The following is a 17,623-nucleotide window of genomic DNA, read 5'->3' as shown; positions in this document are numbered from 1 at the left end:
TATGACAAAACACTACATGGTTTCCATGCACCGGTGCTCCGTATCACAGCCCCGAATCCCGTCATACATGGCATATGCCGTACGTAGACCGGCGAGCTCTCAAGTGCCGAAGCCGTCGGAGGAACTGAGAGGTATGCAGTCGTACCTGTACGGACCTCTCTCTGTCTTAGTATAAGCGCAACAGTCCAGAAGAGTGAAAAGCCTCTATCCTCTTTTGCTCGCCTGTTTGCCCTTTATTTTTATTTCTATTTCTTTTACCGAGACGATTCAAGCCAGCAAGTATGGCCGAGATGATGGCATCCACACGGGGGGGAACAATTATCCCAAAATTGAACCCGTCTGGCCCGCTGCGGTGTGTAACGGCGCCCCCTGTCCGTTGGAGTGCTAGTATTGACTGACGATCACACAAATGAGACACAGCCCCTTCGAGAGAGTGACAGAGATTGAGAGAGTCCCAAAAAGAAACGCGAGAAACTGCGACGCACTCTTGAACCCAACCGGAATTCAAGTATCAGGCCCATCCCATCTGCTGCGTGTAAGTACCTATTCAGGCCCATGATATTCGCCATCTCTCGCGCAACTACGGGATTTGGACACTTGTATCCGAGCGTCGTCCAGGCTCCATGCACCGGAAGAAAGCTCCGAAGAACCAGCACGAGCACGAAAAATCCCCTTTGGCTCTGTGATACGATACAGCACTTGTACCTCTACGGAGATGGAGGAGAGTCATGACCCTGCTGGCTTCAGATGAGTCTCCACCGCAACAACGTGGGGATGCCTCGGGCTAGTGCAAGTCAAACATTCGCCTTTTTGGCCACTCCAAACGAGTACGGGTGCATTTCCAGGTCCATACATTCCGTGCTGGCAGGTAGCATCAATGGTTGAGAAAACGAGGCGTACGCGTACATACGAGCAGAGCACTGCTTCATCCACGAAGCGCTACTAACCTCAAGGCTCTTAGTAGTGACATGTGGTTGAACTGCACTACAACCTCGAGCCGTGATAAGCCTACCTAAGCCTATAAGCACTGCGCCCTCTGCTACGTCCCGTGTGCCATGCCAGTACCTGGCTGGGCACATGGTAACATGATGGTATCTCCAGGTCACGATACGACTACTTATTCTCTCGGCCCGGCGACCAGATATTCGCCTTGTTTATGCGGCTAAATGCTTCTTCTCGCCGCCGATGTATCACGACAAAGCGAACTTTCTGTATCCATGCTGCCTCATGCCATTGCAAAGTGTAAAGTCGACAACATCTTTCCAGATATCGTAAAAAATCAACAGAATTCAAACATCAACTCCCTGTCGATTACTAACTAGGTAGGTCTCAACGCAATGCTTGATGTTGGATACGGAGTACGAGTAGATGCTACTCTACAATACCTACTCCGTATGCTCGCACATATTCCCATACCCAGACGACGATAACGGAGTGGGCGGAGTGGCCCTCTGAGGATAGCGCATGAATCAAATCACATACCCATGTCCATCGCGAGCCAGGAAAGCACGCAACCCTGGATTGTACACACTGTGTACAAGACTTCGCTTTGGCTCTGGCGAACCCGAGACATCTTTGGCCCGCATTGGAGTAATGTACCTAATGCCTCGAAAAGAGGTACGAGTACGGCTCGTCATGTCACCAACATCGTGGCAGTCCACTTGTACTTTTCGTCGCAGCATCGCCCTGCCTTCAGATGCACGCACGACTAGGACAAACAGGGCTGTATGAATCGACTTACAGGTGCCAACAAAGCAAAGCCCTGGCCATGTAAGGAGCTCATTGTCGTATCCGAAAGCATGGAGTACACGTACGAGCGGCATACAGATATGAACCTTGTAAAAGTCCATCGCGTCTATCCTGGGGGCTTACATGTGCTAGAACTCCGAAAGTCCCGCTCCACGTGTTCTCTCTGCTGAAGCAGGCATCGGTTGAAATTGAGGCCCTGGTCAGGTATTGCATTGAGCGTAGATGCCGCTGATATCTGACAGGTGACAGGTGAGACTGGGGCAGTCTCCTAAACTGTGATGCCTGATGAGCGCCTTGGTTTAGCGGATGATTACAGTACATTGCTGTACGAAGTGCAGCAAAGAGGAGTGGCTCAAGGTACCTAAGGTTAGTAGGTACCAGGGTTCAAGAGAGCGCACGAGGATCTTGTATCGCGAGTCACTGTCAGGGGCTGTTCGTGGTAGGTTTTGTCAGGGGTTGGCTGGCGCGGGTAAGACGCCTGGACGGCAAGCATACCTTAGGTATTCGCATCTTATTTCCTGCTGACGTCCGTACGTCCTTGTACATGCGAAGCACTTCGTTTCTCGTACGTAGTATTCCGTGTTAGTTGGCGTCTGCCCGCATGCAAGACATGTTTTGCGAACGTGGTTCCGTGTTTGGTGCGTTGAACCTCGTCATTCTCTATCGTGGCCCTCTCTGGCTCAACCAGCTTTTACAAAGCATTCTGACTTTGTGAACCGAGAAGACACCGTGTCAAATCGTTTTTCATGCCAATTTGTACGTACTATATATAAAGTTCTCAACGATGTTCAAAAATAACTAGGTATTCGAGTATGAGACCGTGTGGAATATGAAAAAGGTGTCGTAGCATCGTTCAATACCGGGGTGTCGGCTGCCGCTTCTCCGCGGCTTTCCCTACACATACCCATCTTTCACTATAATTCATGCTGATTTGACCCCATTGTAAAGCAAAACAAAGGATTCTTCGCTTTGAAGATCAAACTGCGGCGATGTTGCAATAAAGTCAAAGCACGTGAGTCCATTACGGGACTTGAATCTCGATCGCCCCAAAAGAGCGAGGGCTTGGCATCGACAATATTTGAACTTTTGGGTCTGTCAGTGGAATATCTAATGGGGAAGCAATACGTCAACTTGCCTGTCAAAGGAGAAGGATAAACAAAAAGAACGGAGAGTGGAATCCGCCGCTGAGATAATGTGGTGACACTATTCACAACTGATGATGACATGTAGACAGGTGGGTGTTAGTACTCGTAACGCGTGAGCGTCCTCGTCGTCGAATGCTCCAGGACAGCGGTCGACCCCATAACCGAGCTAACAATGATGCTAAAGCTAAACTTCCGCAATCCCAACCAGGGCAAAGATCGACCCGGTGCTCTTCAGCACAGATGGAAATTGCCGGCTCCACACATTTGATGATTTCATAGGGCGGTGGCGTGTCTGCTCGGTAGTTGATTGAAGCAAAGTTGCCGACTAGTGAACACGCGGAGGCGTACGGCTTTGGTGCTTTTTGTTATTGTGTGAGCAAGTACTAAGTGCTGACCTCTTCTCGCAAGTCTTTCTGGCAGAGCGGGTGAGGCTCTTTGCTCCAGCTACAAGTCTCTAGGGTAAGGCGATGATGAAGGCCATGAAGTATTCAAGTTGTGGTTGCAAGTTTCCCCGCATGCCAATGCCCCGGAGCAACTGGTCCCTTGTCTGCCAGAACATCTAAGACCGTGTGTGGAGTAATTCAGCTCCGAGTGTGCGGGATTTGGCTGAGATGAAATCATATGCAAGACCTTGGGCCGCATTCTAGGCGATGAATATATAGCATCGTGCGTCGCCACGTGCCTTCAGGGTTGCCGCCAGCCATGGCGGAAGTTGAGCTCCGACTCAGCAGCTTATTTGACCAGTGCTGCAAAGTATTCGGACGCACTGCTCCGTGGCACCAGGCACCGACAAGGGAGGGTTACATCAGTGTGATGCGGTGATGCTCCAAGTGCTGTCCCCAACCATCACCGTAAAGTACTAAGAGTTGACGCTAGAAGCTCCGGAAAACCCAACCACCATTGTTTCTTGTCGTGCCTGTCGCCCAAGGGTTGCTACCTTATCGACCCGACTCTTAAGCTCATCAACATGTCATCTAGCAAAGGCAGCGTTCAAACCGGCCTAGCTTGAACCAGCAGATATCCCCAAAGGAGACGCGCAGATTGCGCCTTTGAGACGGCAGCCCGATGGCCATTCGCCCAACATCATACTGCTAGCAGTGGAACCGGTACGTCCCCACCTTTGCGCGATCCCGATCGAGATGAATTGGGGGTTGATGACTTCATCGAAGTCATAGCCAGGACTCGTTGAATCTGGCATCTGGGCACGGATCGGGGCCTCAGTGCCTTGCTGTGGTACCCTGCCTGCCCTCCCTCGCCTTGTCTTGGGACGTCTCACCTGCCTCCCCCCTTCTTTGGCCAAAGCTGGCGGTAGAAATAGCCGAGTGGCGATGCTTCTGTGTGAGAAATAGTAGTCGTTGTCCTCGTATCAAACACACACGCGCTCGAGTTACTCGTGCCGGGAAAACTAACATGAAATTCCTCTTGAAAGATGGTCCATATGCCTGACACGTCCCGCTCGGTCATTCTCGCTCACAACTCGTCGCCGTACTGCTGCTAAGTGGCTCCCGACAAACTCCACCCAGCTCTCATCCAACGTTATACTATCAGCCGCTTGTTCGTTTGTCCCACACGATGGCACCCAAGAGAAAGAAGGCCGACGCTTTTGTAGCCGAACCCCCCGCGGCAAAAGTCAGACGTAGCTCCAGAAGAGTCAATGGGCCTGCCGGACAGCAGCAACACGATGGCTCTCGGCAAGGGGGAAAGACGGAGGATGCCTTGGGTCCGGCAGGAAGTCCAAATGGTTCACGGGAAGCGTTTGAGCGCACCATGAGAGAACTCGGAGAGATGGGCCTCAAGCTTCAAAGCGCAGTGAAAATCCAGCGGCTGGCTGTGGAAACTTCCGATTTGTCAAAGTGTGACCCCGAAAGGGTTCGAGAAGAGGCCTTCAAGCTCAGGCCAGCGTCAATGAGACAGGCAAAAACTGAGCAGAAGGTTGAAGAAAAGACTCCGGAGACATCCAAAGTTGATACTGACGTGCAATCGGCTGATGCGGCTGAAGAAAAAGCAGACCCCGAGGCTGTTGAGAGGACTGCGAGGAGACCACCGCCTGTGAATAGTGACGTGCTGCCACTGCCGTGGAAAGGCCGCTTAGGTTATGTGAGTGCCGATATAGACATACTTATTCCTAACTCTTCAAAGGGTCTTGATTGCGGAACATCGAGAGTTCACAAATCACAGTCAACACCAAAGCTAATGCGACGGCGCATAGGCTTGCCTTAACACATACCTCAGAAATGCTAGCACTCCTGTCTTTTCGTCCCGGACTTGCCGTATATCCTCGATTATTGATCATAGGTATCCCCTCCAAGATCCAACAAAGCCTGAGCATGCCACCAAAAACCGACCCGACAAAACACAGTCTCCGGATGTCCAGCGCGGATTGGACTTTGTCCGGGAGCTCGGTCTTGCAAACGCCAGAGATATTGTCAAGATGCTGAGATGGAACGAAAAGTATGGCATCAAATTCATGCGACTTAGTAGCGAAATGTTCCCCTTTGCAAGCCACGAAGAATACGGTTATAAGCTCGCCCCATTCGCCGCCGATGTGTTGGCAGAGGCTGGCAGGGTAGCTGCTGAGCTAGGTCATCGCCTCACCACTCACCCGGGCCAGTACACGCAAATTGCCAGTCCGAGGAAAGACGTCGTCACTGCTGCTTTCAGGGATCTCGAGTATCACGATGAGATGCTATCGCTGTTGAAGCTCCCCGAGCAGCTTGACCGGGACGCCGTCATGATTCTGCACATGGGCGGTACGTATGGCGACAAGGCAGCGACCCTAGATCGCTTTCGCCAAAACTACGCCAAGTTGCCAGATGGAGTGAAGAAAAGGCTAGTCTTGGAGAATGATGATGTCTCATGGAGTGTCCATGACCTGCTACCCATCTGTGAGGAGCTCAACATTCCTCTGGTGTTGGATTATCATCACCACAACATCATTTTCGACCCCAGCCTTCGCGAGGGCACATTGGACATCATGAGCCTTTATGATCGCATCTCAAAAACCTGGACTAGAAAAAACATCAAGCAGAAGATGCATTACAGCGAGCCAACCGCAGAGGCTGTTACGCCACGGGATCGGCGTAAGCATTCAGCGCGCGTTAAGACGCTTCCGCCTTGTGCAACAGACATGGACTTGATGATTGAGGCGAAAGACAAGGAGCAGGCGGTATTCGAACTCATGAGGACATACAAACTCCCAGGATGGAACCGATTTAACGACGTCGTTCCCTATGAGCGCGACGATGAGCCTAAGAAAGAAACGAAAAGAACCAAGAAGGAGAAGCAGAACGACACGACTGGCGAGACTGAAGAAGGAGATTCTACAAATACCATCAGCCCAGAAGAGTATGGAATGGGAGGACAGCAGAACCGGGTATATTGGCCACCAGGCATGGAGGAATGGCTGCGACCCAAGAAAAGAGAGACCAACAAGAAGACCAAAGCTGAAGATGAAGCGTGAAAGGATGTCTCTACTGATATATGAGAAGAGGCAGCGATGAAACCACGGTGAGAAATAGCGAAATCTTGCAGTCTTGCAGTAGAAAGTTTGAGTAGTAGGTAGCTGAGAACATGGATGGAGTTGTTAGGTAAAAATTGAAATAACTTTAGGATCCAAATGTTCAATCTTCTCTGTATTGCAGCTGTAAGAGATGAAATGGACGCTCGTTGGCGATACTCGGCGCCGATTGCTAGGTAGGTACCCCGTGCGAATGGTGCGAATGAATTTTTTTCACAGCACATCTCATGGCGGCGCGCACTGTAAGAAAATGCCTACACTTAGAAAGGTACCTCTTTGAAGATTCCTACTTTCACTAAAACACCACGAACAATTCCTTGGTTTTTGCAGAGCCTCGTTACGGCTTGTTGTCTTGTATTTCTTTTGCGCAATTGAGCGTATTATCGTCATGCCTGCTGAAGATTTTGGTGCCGAAACACAGGCGTTCCTTGAGTGGTTCAAGGCGCTTCCTGGGTCGACGTTTTCTGAACATATTGAGATCACGGACTTCCGCGCAAGAAATGCAGGCCGCGGCATAGGTATGTGAGCGAGTCGTGTCTATGTGCGGCGTGAGCTGACTAACAACATCGTGGCAGTGGCTCTGGAGGACATCCCGGCTGATACAGTTCTGTTTACCGTGCCAAGAAATGGGATAATCAACATGGAGACATCCGAGCTCAAGGAGAAGCTCCCAGACGTCTTCTTCCATCCGGATGAGGCCATGAAGGTGGACGACAAGCCGCAGCAGGACCCATGGAGCTCTCTGATTCTTGTCATGCTGTTTGAGTATTTCAAGGGAGACGAGTCCAAATGGAAGCCGTACATGGACGTCCTCCCTGCATCTTTCGAGACGCCCATGTTTTGGACCGACGCAGAACTTGATGAACTCCAGGCGAGCGCCACACGGACAAAAATTGGCAAGACTGAGGCTGAAGCAATGTTTCATGCCAAGATCTTGCCCGTCCTTCGTGCAAAGCACGAAGTATTTCCGTCTAGCCAGTCTTATAGTGACGAAGACCTCGTCAAACTGGCCCACCGCATGGGAAGCACTATAATGTCCTACGCATTCGATTTCCAGAATGAGGATGAAGAAGACGAAGAAGATGAAGAAGAATGGGTTGAAGATCGCGAGCCCAAGTCCACAATGGGTATGGTGCCGATGGCTGATATTCTCAATGCTGACGCTGAGTATAATGTGCGGTCCCATCCATTACAGCTATGCTTCTAAGCGCCTTGCCGTTGGCTGATTCATGAAAAATAGGCACACGTCAATTATGGAGATGACGCTCTTACTGTGACAGCATTACGAACCATCAAGGCCGGCGAAGAAATCTTGAATTACTATGGTCCCCATCCCAACTCAGAGCTTCTCCGCCGTTACGGCTACGTAACCCCCAAACACTCTCGTTATGATGTTGTTGAGCTTCCATGGAAATTGGTTGAGGAGTCTTTAGCGGCAAGCCTAGGCTTGTCAGAAGAACAGTTGGATAGTGCGGTGAGTTCTTCTATGCCCATCCCATCATTCATCATGACTTGGGCTGATATCAGATAAGCGAGAGCACTTGGACCTGGGTGAAGTCGAGGATACATTTGTTTTGGATCGAGAGTCAAACGAGACTAACCCGGACGGCACCTTTACTGGATCGGCTAGGTTTAGCGAGATACCAGAGGATCTTCGGGATCAGCTTAAATCGCTTCTCAAAGCCGTTCGCAAAGCACACCCATCAAGCGTTGCCGACAAGCGGAAACGTGACGAGATCCAACATTCCGTACTATTCAAGGCCCTTGATGCTCTGGCGTCGCAGTATTCAACGACTATTCTAGATGATGAACGGATTCTTTCTGGTAGCGACATTAGCAAGCGGCATAGAGCCGCAGTTACCGTGAGGCTAGGGGAAAAGCGACTGATCCAAGAGGCTAAACTCTACTTGTCAGGCATGACTTCAGATGCCGCTTCGGAGGAGACGCCGGCACCAAATAAGAGGGCCAGACGGTCGGATTGAAACGACACATCGATTTCGGTAGTTGGCCCCTCACGACGAAGGCCACTCAGCCTTTATGCGTAGGATACCGCTATTGCCGGAACCAACCGGGTTGATGGTAGAATCTTGGACGAAAAAAGGCAGAAAAAGAAAAAGAAATAAATCACATGCGTGACAAGGCGGCCCGATCAAGATGTTTACAACGGAGCCTCATCTGGATCCACACTCGTTGCGCGCGAACCACACCGTTTGTCCGACCCAGAGCCTTCCTAGCAAGGCAGCTAAAAAAAAAGGCAACCTTCCGTGATTCTGTCACAAAAAATCCCTTATATCTCTGCTTCTCTGTCTCCATGAATCCGAGAATGTAATTATTTCATCCAGTCATCTTAATCCCATCTTCTGTGAAGTTCGAGACCTCTCGGTCTTCGTTCTTCTGCTCTCGCCGTTGAATCAGTATCACATGCTATGGTTTGACACACCTTGATCGTGGTTCATCTTATTGTATTCAATTTTATCAGTAATTGATTGCCGCTCCATTGATGGCTCATGCTATTCGCTGAAGAGAGGTTGGAAACACAGGGTAAGCCGAAAGTGTATGACCGAGTTTGGACTCCTCGACTAACATTTCGATAAAGGAACTTGACTGTGTCATTCATTCACCGCGTTATCGGCATGTTTGCAATGCCCATATCAAGCATTGAAATGACTGTCGAGTCGTACGATGGAACACATGCATGAATGCGACCCGCGTTCGTTTGGGGTAGCCGTTGGGATTGCGCATCTGAACGAGCAATCCACGTCGTCGCCAGAATAGCGTGGGACACAGTGATGAGCTAAATTATGGCATTGAAGTCGTGCCTCTTCAGCGCCTTGGCGCCTTAGGCTCCGTCAAACCCATCAACGTTGATATTATGGGCCCCTGCCTGTGAATCGTTTGGCATCTTCACCGATAGGCTGACATTTGAGAAATGAGCTCTCGGGAGCGGACAGTGCTCTACCCGATACTTGCTACAGCTATGCATAACGAGAAGAGCTACATATTGCTCAAGTTCAGCTTTGTGTAACCCTCCATTGTTGGGGGACCGCAGATCTGTTGTCTTATAACTGGCCATTCGGGTGCTGAAACCCCGACGTCGAATGGCGAGTCAACAACCGTTTTGTTTTCTCCCGACAGGCTTTTTGCTCAACCCTTCTCCCCCTCCTCTTTTCGCACAGAAAACATACAACTTGCCTCTCGTTTTGGCTAGTACAAAGTGTTACTCTTACGGGGATATAGCGTCTTGCAGCATCAGTTGATAATGCGGCGATTACTTCGAAAATGGAACAGTATACGGCTCTCGCACTGCATACTCGTATCATCTCCCCCGTGGCCCCCACACTTGGGAGTTGAGACCGGGATGCACATCGTGCATGGTGGTGTTTTATGATACCATCAGACAACCGCGGCTATTTACTCCCCGAGGGGGCCGTAATTAAGAACCCCGTACAGCCTCGTCGTCACCACACAGCACACAGCACACAGCGCTGCGAGCAGTGTGATAGGCTCAAGGTTACGAGCCCAATAGGCCCATAACCCTAGTCCGAAAGCTCGTGATTTATTGGTCCACGACTGTGAATGGTGGTGTTCAAGTTTTGTCTGAGATATTTTTCAAGCTTAGATCGGCCTGGCAAACCAACAATGCCCACCAAGAGGATCTCTCAGAGCCCGTGGCGACCACCTGTTGGTGGCGTGGGTGTACAGACAAACTCGAATATCCGAACCATGGCCTTATGATTACAAAGAACGAGCAGCAAACACGCCTTGCATCTTATACCGGCCTATCACACGGGTTGCCAGTATCTCGGAGAGCTCGTGACCGGGGTAGGCAAAAGCGGCGCTGGGCCCAAACCCAGCACTCCAGGAGTCGTGGGACACTCGAGGGAGCCCAATAAACTCTGTTAAGCGCAGAGGGAAAAGAGCGACGGCGAAGAGGATGAAGCTCAGTGGACGTCGGAGACCCAACGGAACCGAACTTTACTCTCACCGGTTCGGTTCACGAGACACTACCACTCATGTATGTCGACGTCAAGCTTATCCTGAAACCTTCCTCGCAAAGAGTTTTGAGCCCCAAGTCCGCGGGTGGACGGCGCGGAACACCATCTTTTCCTGGCCCGATCTCTCTACTAGTGGCCAACTGCCCTCATGGTGCTGTAACGTTGGATACGTAGCATCTCGGCCTAACTTGACCGGTAATTACACACTTGATACCTGGCCTTGGGCAGCGACACCTATGGAGTCTGTTGGAGGGTTGGGGGAGGGGAGTGATGGGCGGCGGAGTTGATAATATGTAGCTCTACGCCAGGCCTCCGAGACTCCACGTATATCGCCTTTACAAGTATTGTTGACCTGTAACCCTCCCGAATCACCAGTCTCGAATACTGCAGCCATTCAGGGCATACGTCGGTGAACAGAGCGGCTGTCATGTCTGGACATGTGAGTTTTTCCAATTCTCGACCCGGCGTGCCTGGTATAACACTCGACTCTTTCTTATCGGGGGATCCAAGCGAGAAAGTACAAGGTACTGATTTGCCATGTTATACCATAGGGCAACAGCTCACATAAGCATGCGGGGGGTTCCAGGCGCTCGACCAACAATCTCCCTCCCGATTCTGATTACAGAAGTTTCCTCTTTGTGATCAACGAGCTGAAGGTGGACAGAGACGAGACTTATCATTCGAATGATGGCTGGCACAACCGCATACCGCTAAGCAACCCGAAGGGATATGGAGGAGAGACGCACGGAACGGTTATGAGGTATCAGAGTGGGAGAGTGACGGTAGCTCCTGGATATGCGTGGTACCGTGGAGATGCGAACGAAGCCGGGTGGTGGCCTGCTGGCAATGTTCTGATGTATAGTTCGGGCGAGGGGGAAGGCCTGCGATACGTTGCTGCTTACAAACAACTCGCCGTCTTCTCATGCGGCCCCTTTCTCCCAATCGTCGTCGTCAACGGAGACCCATTATCCGCTGGCTCGCTTTCTCGAACGCCTCTACTGTTCCACCATCCTCCTCTCCAACCAGGAATATCACACGCGGTACACCCGGAGAGTAACATGGAGCCTGGTCCCGGACCGTGCAAATTCGTGGCCGGGGCAAACCCCAGCTGGATGCCCAGCCTGGTGCCAGCGGCTTATAGTAACCCTTATAATCCGCGTCCGTCGGTTGGTCTTTCGGGAGAGCTTCCCATTATCCTCGGCTTGATGGCATTTAGCGAATCTACATATGAGGAAGGAGCAGTGGATCGAACTTTTCTGGGAGACGATGCGCACCGTGGCAAGTGGCGTGATGGGCATTGGTATCGCGCCGAGGCTCCTCGGGGATGTGAGTTTCAACCTTTTCGAATCCTGTGCTGCTGTTTATTTCCATGGCATTTTGCCCCTTTCCTCCCGTCTTTCTTCGTATGTATATGCTATTTGGAATAATCATTTGGGTATTAATCATGGTGTAGATGCACCTTCGGCCTCAGAGATGCCGCTGGGCTTTCTCATCACGGTGCTGTACGACCCCGAGAACCCAGAATATTCCAACGAAGGCTCCCTTAGGGAAATGGAATGGAAGGAAGTGCTTGTTCGAGAAGGTCGACGGTAGACGGCCATGACATGGCATATCTATTCTACTCTATGTTGTTTTTTCCCCGTCATGGTAAGGGGCTGTGGTGCTCGATTTCCTTCCCACCATGTTACTGCTTTATCTGCCGCACTCGAAGTTTTGCTCTTTTTTTTTCCTCTTTGAACACGTTGAATGATTCCCATTGTTGAAATCTGTTGATGAACAACGCTTGATACGTTACAAGCTCCACGCAAGGGGGTTCCGCGGGACTTGGTCGCTCCCCTCCCCCCTTTCTTTTTCCTTTTCTTTTTCTTTTTGGGGAGTGTATGGAGCTGAGGCTTTCTCTATTTCACACACCTCACCATTTCCTCTTATTCATTTAGTTTTGTTCCTGTCTGTTGATCCTTTACTCTCTTCTGATTGCAGTCTTCTTCTCTTTTTTTTGTACCTTGATGACACGCTGAAAAGCCAAGCAATCATACGAATATTAAGGCAGTTTCAATTCATTTCATCTTATTCATCTAGCTGATTTCACGGTGATGGCGACAACATTATAGCTCTCTCTGTTTAAAATACCCGGGCATAACCTCTCTTCTACATGGCTCCCCCCAAGGAAGAAGGGATAGTGGTAGCCATGCAATGCGATTCCTTGTTGCCCCCACCCTTTCAGCCTTTCAATTCGCTATAATTTGAAGACTCCACATGACTATTTACGGCGTTTTCGCTGCTTCTCTCCCCCCTTTCCAAGTATTTCGATGCTGGTTTGCAAAACGAACGGCCGGCCGCTTAAATTAACATACCTCTCTACTATCCCACCTATGATTATATAGCACGTCAACTCGCGGTAAAGGCTCAAGCTACATCGGGCAGCCGAACCGCAATATCGCCAGACTGTGTGATATATCGGACCCATGGAAGAGAAGGATATTGAAGCTGGAAGAAGATTATTTCAGCATACGTTGAGAAAATGTCAAAGAATGAATGATTGATGGCTTACCTTGGGCTCGGTGATCTTGAGGTATCGAACTTGAATTCCACTCGTCGTAAAATAGGGAATCTCAAACTTGACTTGGATGGGTCGTTTGGCGCCCTTGCCACCGATCCCACCCATGCTGCCTCCGAAACCGCCCGTCATGCCACCGCCGTGCTCATCGTCTCCTCTGACGCTAGGAAGGCCAAGTTCAGCGCGCATGAGGAATTCCTTGTTGCCGCCAAACTGCTTAATCTTCCAGACAATGGCGCTCTGCTCGGGGGCGTAGTGGACGGAGCCGACGTTGGTTCTGAATCGGGGGGAGTCGGCATCGTCGGGGACAGGGACGATGATTTCAACGTTGTTGGCCGTGCTTCGTCGCTTGAATTGGGCTCTGGCCTTGAGCATGTATTCAATGCGAGAGCCGGAGTGGGATTCGACGAGGCACTCGACCCAGATTAGGGGCTTGACTTGGGTGTTGAGGCGGTACGACATGAGCTCGAACTCGCCATCGGGGGGGATGAAGGAGATTGTCCGGTCGTTTTCGAAGCGCGAGAGCCGCACGCACTGGTGGAACTTGACATCCTCCATCTCAATAGCCTTGCCTCGCGTCGAGCGGCCTGTCGTCTCAAACATGACCTTGTCGTTGAGTCCCAACCTCAGCTCGGGCATACCGCTGAGGTAACATTTCATCTTGATGGCGCCGAGAATCTCACTGCGCAACACATTTCCGTTGGCGCTGACGAGGAGGTTCAAGCTTTCGACAACGTCGAGGAAGACCTCGTTCTTGCGGTAACGGATACCCTCGGATCGCCAAGACACGGCGTTGGTCACGGCGATTGGCGGGCGGGCCTGGATCTCGAGCTTGTGTGATTCTTGAGTAATGTACTCTTGGAGGATCTTGGACTCGGTGGTCTGGGGGTAGCCAAAGTCCATCATTTCGTCGAGAAGCTCGTAAATGACGACAAAGTTGTCGCGGATGGATTCTTCCTCCAGAGCCTTGAAGTACTCGGTGAAGACCTCGACGACCTTGTGCAGGAAGAGCAGGATTCCGGCGGCATTGGTGTTGCGCTTGGTCAGCGCCAGGAGGTATAGGTTGTTGTGGCGGATGTATAAGTACTGTCGCGTGCGTTAGCCATTGTTCTCCCCGTCCCATCCCCGGGGTTGCACGGGGCTTCATGTAGATGCTGCCTGTGAGCTACGGACATTGATTCCCTCGTGGGAGAAGCATGGCGGAACGGCTGACGACTCTTCTTCGGCTTCTGATAGTAGAACAGGGAACTTTTCGACGGCGGACATGGGAATGTCACCCCTATAGTTTCGGGCGAGGAGGGTCTAGGAGAAGCAGAAGCCACGTTAGATTGGCCCAGTGATCCATCAAATGCGGCTTATTTCGAAGAGACTCCGTACCTTGCCCTTGAGATCCAGAAAGAAGATTGCAGATGCCATGGTGACGATTTGTATGTAGAAGGCGACGGGCTTGTCCAGGAGAGATGGCGGGGAGGAGGGGCAGCTAGAGAGACGGATCCAGGGATTGGCGCGGCGGCCAGGGAGAGACGAGGACGAGAGAAGATGCGGACATGCACGAGCAAAGTCTGGAGATCCGGGAGGTTCAAGGAAGGGACATGATCTGAGGGCGCGACCTGGGGAGCTGGATCGCGACGTAGCTTCAATTTAGGCTGCTGCGAATCGGACAACTGGTTGCTCACCGTCTACGATGCGATAGGCCCGTTTGGCCCGTGTTGCCGTGGAAGTGCAGTGCAGGGACCAACTACGGGCCGGCAAAACCATGGCTGTAAGAGAACGGTCACGTGCGAGGGAATCTCTGTTCCTGAGCTGGCTCCACTACGGCCCCGGAAAAAAAAAACCAATATCCAGGATGCAGCGGACTTTTTCCCTCTTCTTCTTTTTTTTCCTTTTCTCTTCAACGCGCCCATTAGACAGTGCAACTCATCTTTTTTACCTGCGACCGCGTGGCTTTCTGTCATGACAGCTGCAGAGCCGTGGATGAGGATGCGATTTGGCGGTGCGGAGAGGAAGGAAACTTGTTTCATTTGGTTCTTTAAGAGCTGCCCGCGTGTGATTTCTGCTTTGGCAGGATTTGATTGCTTGGGCGGCGTCAGAGGAGCCACACATTTCATCAACGTGCGGACCTTGTGTGTGTTGGAGAGAGAGGCGAATTCAAGATGCCAATCGTGCATGTGATGGCCGTGTGGGCAAATCCAGCTCCTTGGCTACTGTATGCTACTGTATGCTCTGATTTGCATGTGGCAGGCCATGGGATAGGATAAGCACAGAGGGAGTGATGGCAAAGCTCAACTATCCGCGCCCGGCTTCTGCTTGTGCTCGCGAGCTTTCTAGCCGCAACCAATAATGGCTTCCCCGTAGCGCATTGCGCGGAAGACGGCAGCTCAGGCCCAGATCCTGGAAGCAACCACCAGCCGGGCAGGACACGATACAGTACGAGTACACGACCTACAGTGCTGGCAGTGCGCTTTGCCTACCTACTACCTACCTTAGTACCTAGTTAAAGGAACGGGGGCGGCGTAAAAGAGCGTCAGGTGATGGATGTCAACCAGCAGTTGTGCCGAGTGGCAGCACTACTCGGAGCATTTCTGCGAATAGGTGCTTTACTGTCTGAGACAGGACGTTACCCGTTGTTGGGGAAGATGTCAAGGTGCCTGTGCTAGTATCCAATGCACTGCCCGATGATGTGAGGTTGAGAAATAATCTGGGGTGCATCGCAATGCGTGGTTTGGGGGAGCAAAGGTTCGATGTGACGTCCTCGTCCAAGACAAAGACAGCAGCAGCGTACGAGTACAGCAGCAGACCATTGATGGCACACCGAGAAGGGAAACTTGTCTGGGGTCCCCGCATTTGGAATCAGGTTTCGGGGTAATTGATGAGGCCTGCTCACTCATCAGGGCAATAAGGGTGCCCGTCTTACAAGCCTCCCTCCTGCTCCAAGTACCGAGTAAGAGTACTACTGTGCTTGTTCTCGCAAACAACATGCGGTGGCTTGGTTAAGCTCTGTTGGGAACGTGGCTGTTGATGACCAGGTGGACCTGAAGGGTTCCCAAAGGTTGCCAGCCTCGCCATCCCCATCGCCATCTCACAGCAACGATTTGGAGATGCAGGGCAAGGTCCGGCCTATTGACGTGCGCAACTCTGCCTCCCCACACGGCGCAAGTTTTTGATGAGAATTCTCGTGGCCATGTGAGCAGTATAAACCCTCCTCTGGAACTGTTAGTGGCCCCGACATACCCCTAAAACCCCCCACTGGAAGAAGGTGGACATTCCAATCCTGTACTCTGTACGCGGCGAAGAGCGGTGGGATTGGATTGATTGCTCGGCCGGGAGGGGGCAAAAGCACATGAAGAACCTAGCAACCAGTCTCGGTGGGGGAAGCGAAAAAGTTGGGGCTCAGAACAGAACGAGCGTCACATTGCATGTGATAACAGCTTTGCTTTGCAACGCCCAGGCACGTGCTTGTGGCCCGTCTCCTCAAGGCCGTTTTTGGGTTTGATTCTAATTTAGCAACAGTGACGGCACCAGCACTTTTTTTTCTTTTTCTTTTGGTCCATTGCTTGATTCGGCATGTCGTCGAGGAGGGGGGAAGATGCGGCCGCGCGCCCTCTCGTCTCGTCTCGTCTCGTCTCGTCTCTCTGGACCAGATATTCCGGGGAGATTGAGGCAAGTGACGATGATGATGGGATGCCAAGCGGTTCATCACAGGCGTCCTTGGCTTTTGACTGCGTATCATTGCTTGATGTGCTCGTGCTCGGCAAGGATGGCACAGGCCTGCTGGCTAATGGCTGAATAGGTGCTTTTGCCAGAATTGTCGACCACTTGCAAGCTCCCCGTCAGCCAGCGTGCGGTGTGAGTGTGAGTGTCTCGCCTCCATGTGGAATTTGCCGGCTGCTCCACCCGCGACGAGCTGGAGAGGGCACCAGTCATTGAAGCGTCGAGACGAGGGTGAGATTTGTGTAGCGGCATCGCCGTCTCGACATCTGCAGCAGCTCGGGAAATGGAACATTCGCCGCCTCTTCTGCCATCCACCTTTTGCTTGGATGTACCTGTATTACGAGTACAGGTCCGGTAGGTACTATACTTGCCCTAGCAGGTAGTCCAAGGTTCTCGGAGCACATGCGCGTACCGGTACACATGCGCCCACCTGCTGCCCCATAGTCCCCCATCGGGGCTCCATTAATAGCACCAAGCATGGGCGCATTCAAGGCATTTGAAACCCTGCGGACCCTGCAGAATTCCCAGCGCCTGACCTGGGCCCTCGGCACCGCGTACAGGTACTTGGTCTCCAATCGCATTAGCTGCTGTCAATACGTAAAAAAGTCACCACACCACGCCGTCACAAGAGTCCCCAACAAACGGTAGCATCGAGTGTGTCGCAGAGGCCAATTCATTCGTAGGTGCGAGATGGTGTGGGAGAGAGCCGTCACCCATTGCTGGATTGGGATAGGATGGCAAAAGGAACGCGGCCGAAAATGACTTGAGGCATCCATCATGATTGTTAGCTGCCAGCTGTACTGTAGAATCACGATGCTGTTTGGCCTGACTCGGCGCTTGCACAAGGGCAGAGTCCAAGTGGATTTCCATCTTTTATCTCGAGGTTTTTAACCCTCTTGTTTCCAATTTTTGTTTGAAATCGTCCAGGCGGCCCATTGACATGCCGTCG

General features: G+C 51.6%; 5 protein-coding genes across 5 annotated transcripts; 3 read left to right on the top strand and 2 right to left on the bottom strand.

Moving 5' to 3' along the window:
• Positions 1-4,466: 4,466 nt before the first annotated feature.
• On the top strand, positions 4,467-6,354 carry Triagg1_4458 (uncharacterized protein; the record flags this gene model as incomplete). The annotated part of the gene is made up of 2 exons (XM_062898863.1): positions 4,467-4,991; positions 5,104-6,354. The coding sequence occupies 2 exons, from the start codon at positions 4,467-4,469 to the stop codon at positions 6,352-6,354; spliced, it is 1,776 nt and encodes a 591-aa protein (XP_062756475.1).
• Positions 6,355-6,799: 445 nt separating this feature from the next.
• Triagg1_4457 (uncharacterized protein) lies at positions 6,800-8,393 on the top strand (the record flags this gene model as incomplete). The annotated part of the gene is made up of 4 exons (XM_062898862.1): positions 6,800-6,929; positions 6,987-7,585; positions 7,652-7,885; positions 7,944-8,393. The coding sequence occupies 4 exons, from the start codon at positions 6,800-6,802 to the stop codon at positions 8,391-8,393; spliced, it is 1,413 nt and encodes a 470-aa protein (XP_062756474.1).
• A 2,440-nt stretch (positions 8,394-10,833) lies between these two features.
• Positions 10,834-11,999, top strand: Triagg1_4456 (uncharacterized protein; the record flags this gene model as incomplete). Its single annotated transcript, XM_062898861.1, has 3 exons — positions 10,834-10,845; positions 10,958-11,732; positions 11,860-11,999. The coding sequence occupies 3 exons, from the start codon at positions 10,834-10,836 to the stop codon at positions 11,997-11,999; spliced, it is 927 nt and encodes a 308-aa protein (XP_062756473.1).
• An 813-nt stretch (positions 12,000-12,812) lies between these two features.
• Triagg1_4455 (uncharacterized protein) lies at positions 12,813-15,131 on the bottom strand (the record flags this gene model as incomplete). The annotated part of the gene is made up of 6 exons (XM_062898860.1): positions 12,813-12,893; positions 12,958-14,049; positions 14,137-14,265; positions 14,341-14,573; positions 14,640-14,723; positions 14,894-15,131. The coding sequence occupies 6 exons, from the start codon at positions 15,129-15,131 to the stop codon at positions 12,813-12,815; spliced, it is 1,857 nt and encodes a 618-aa protein (XP_062756472.1).
• Positions 15,132-16,689: 1,558 nt separating this feature from the next.
• On the bottom strand, positions 16,690-17,391 carry Triagg1_4454 (uncharacterized protein; the record flags this gene model as incomplete). The annotated part of the gene is made up of 3 exons (XM_062898859.1): positions 16,690-17,006; positions 17,087-17,243; positions 17,290-17,391. 3 exons carry the CDS (start codon positions 17,389-17,391, stop codon positions 16,690-16,692), a joined length of 576 nt encoding a protein of 191 aa, XP_062756471.1.
• Positions 17,392-17,623: the final 232 nt, after the last annotated feature.

Source organism: Trichoderma aggressivum (genome assembly GCF_033847375.1).
Source record: "Trichoderma aggressivum f. europaeum strain CBS 100526 chromosome Unknown scaffold_014, whole genome shotgun sequence".
In the NCBI taxonomy this organism is placed as follows: Eukaryota; Fungi; Ascomycota; class Sordariomycetes; order Hypocreales; family Hypocreaceae; genus Trichoderma; species Trichoderma aggressivum.
This window is presented reverse-complemented; position numbering and strand designations above follow the sequence as displayed.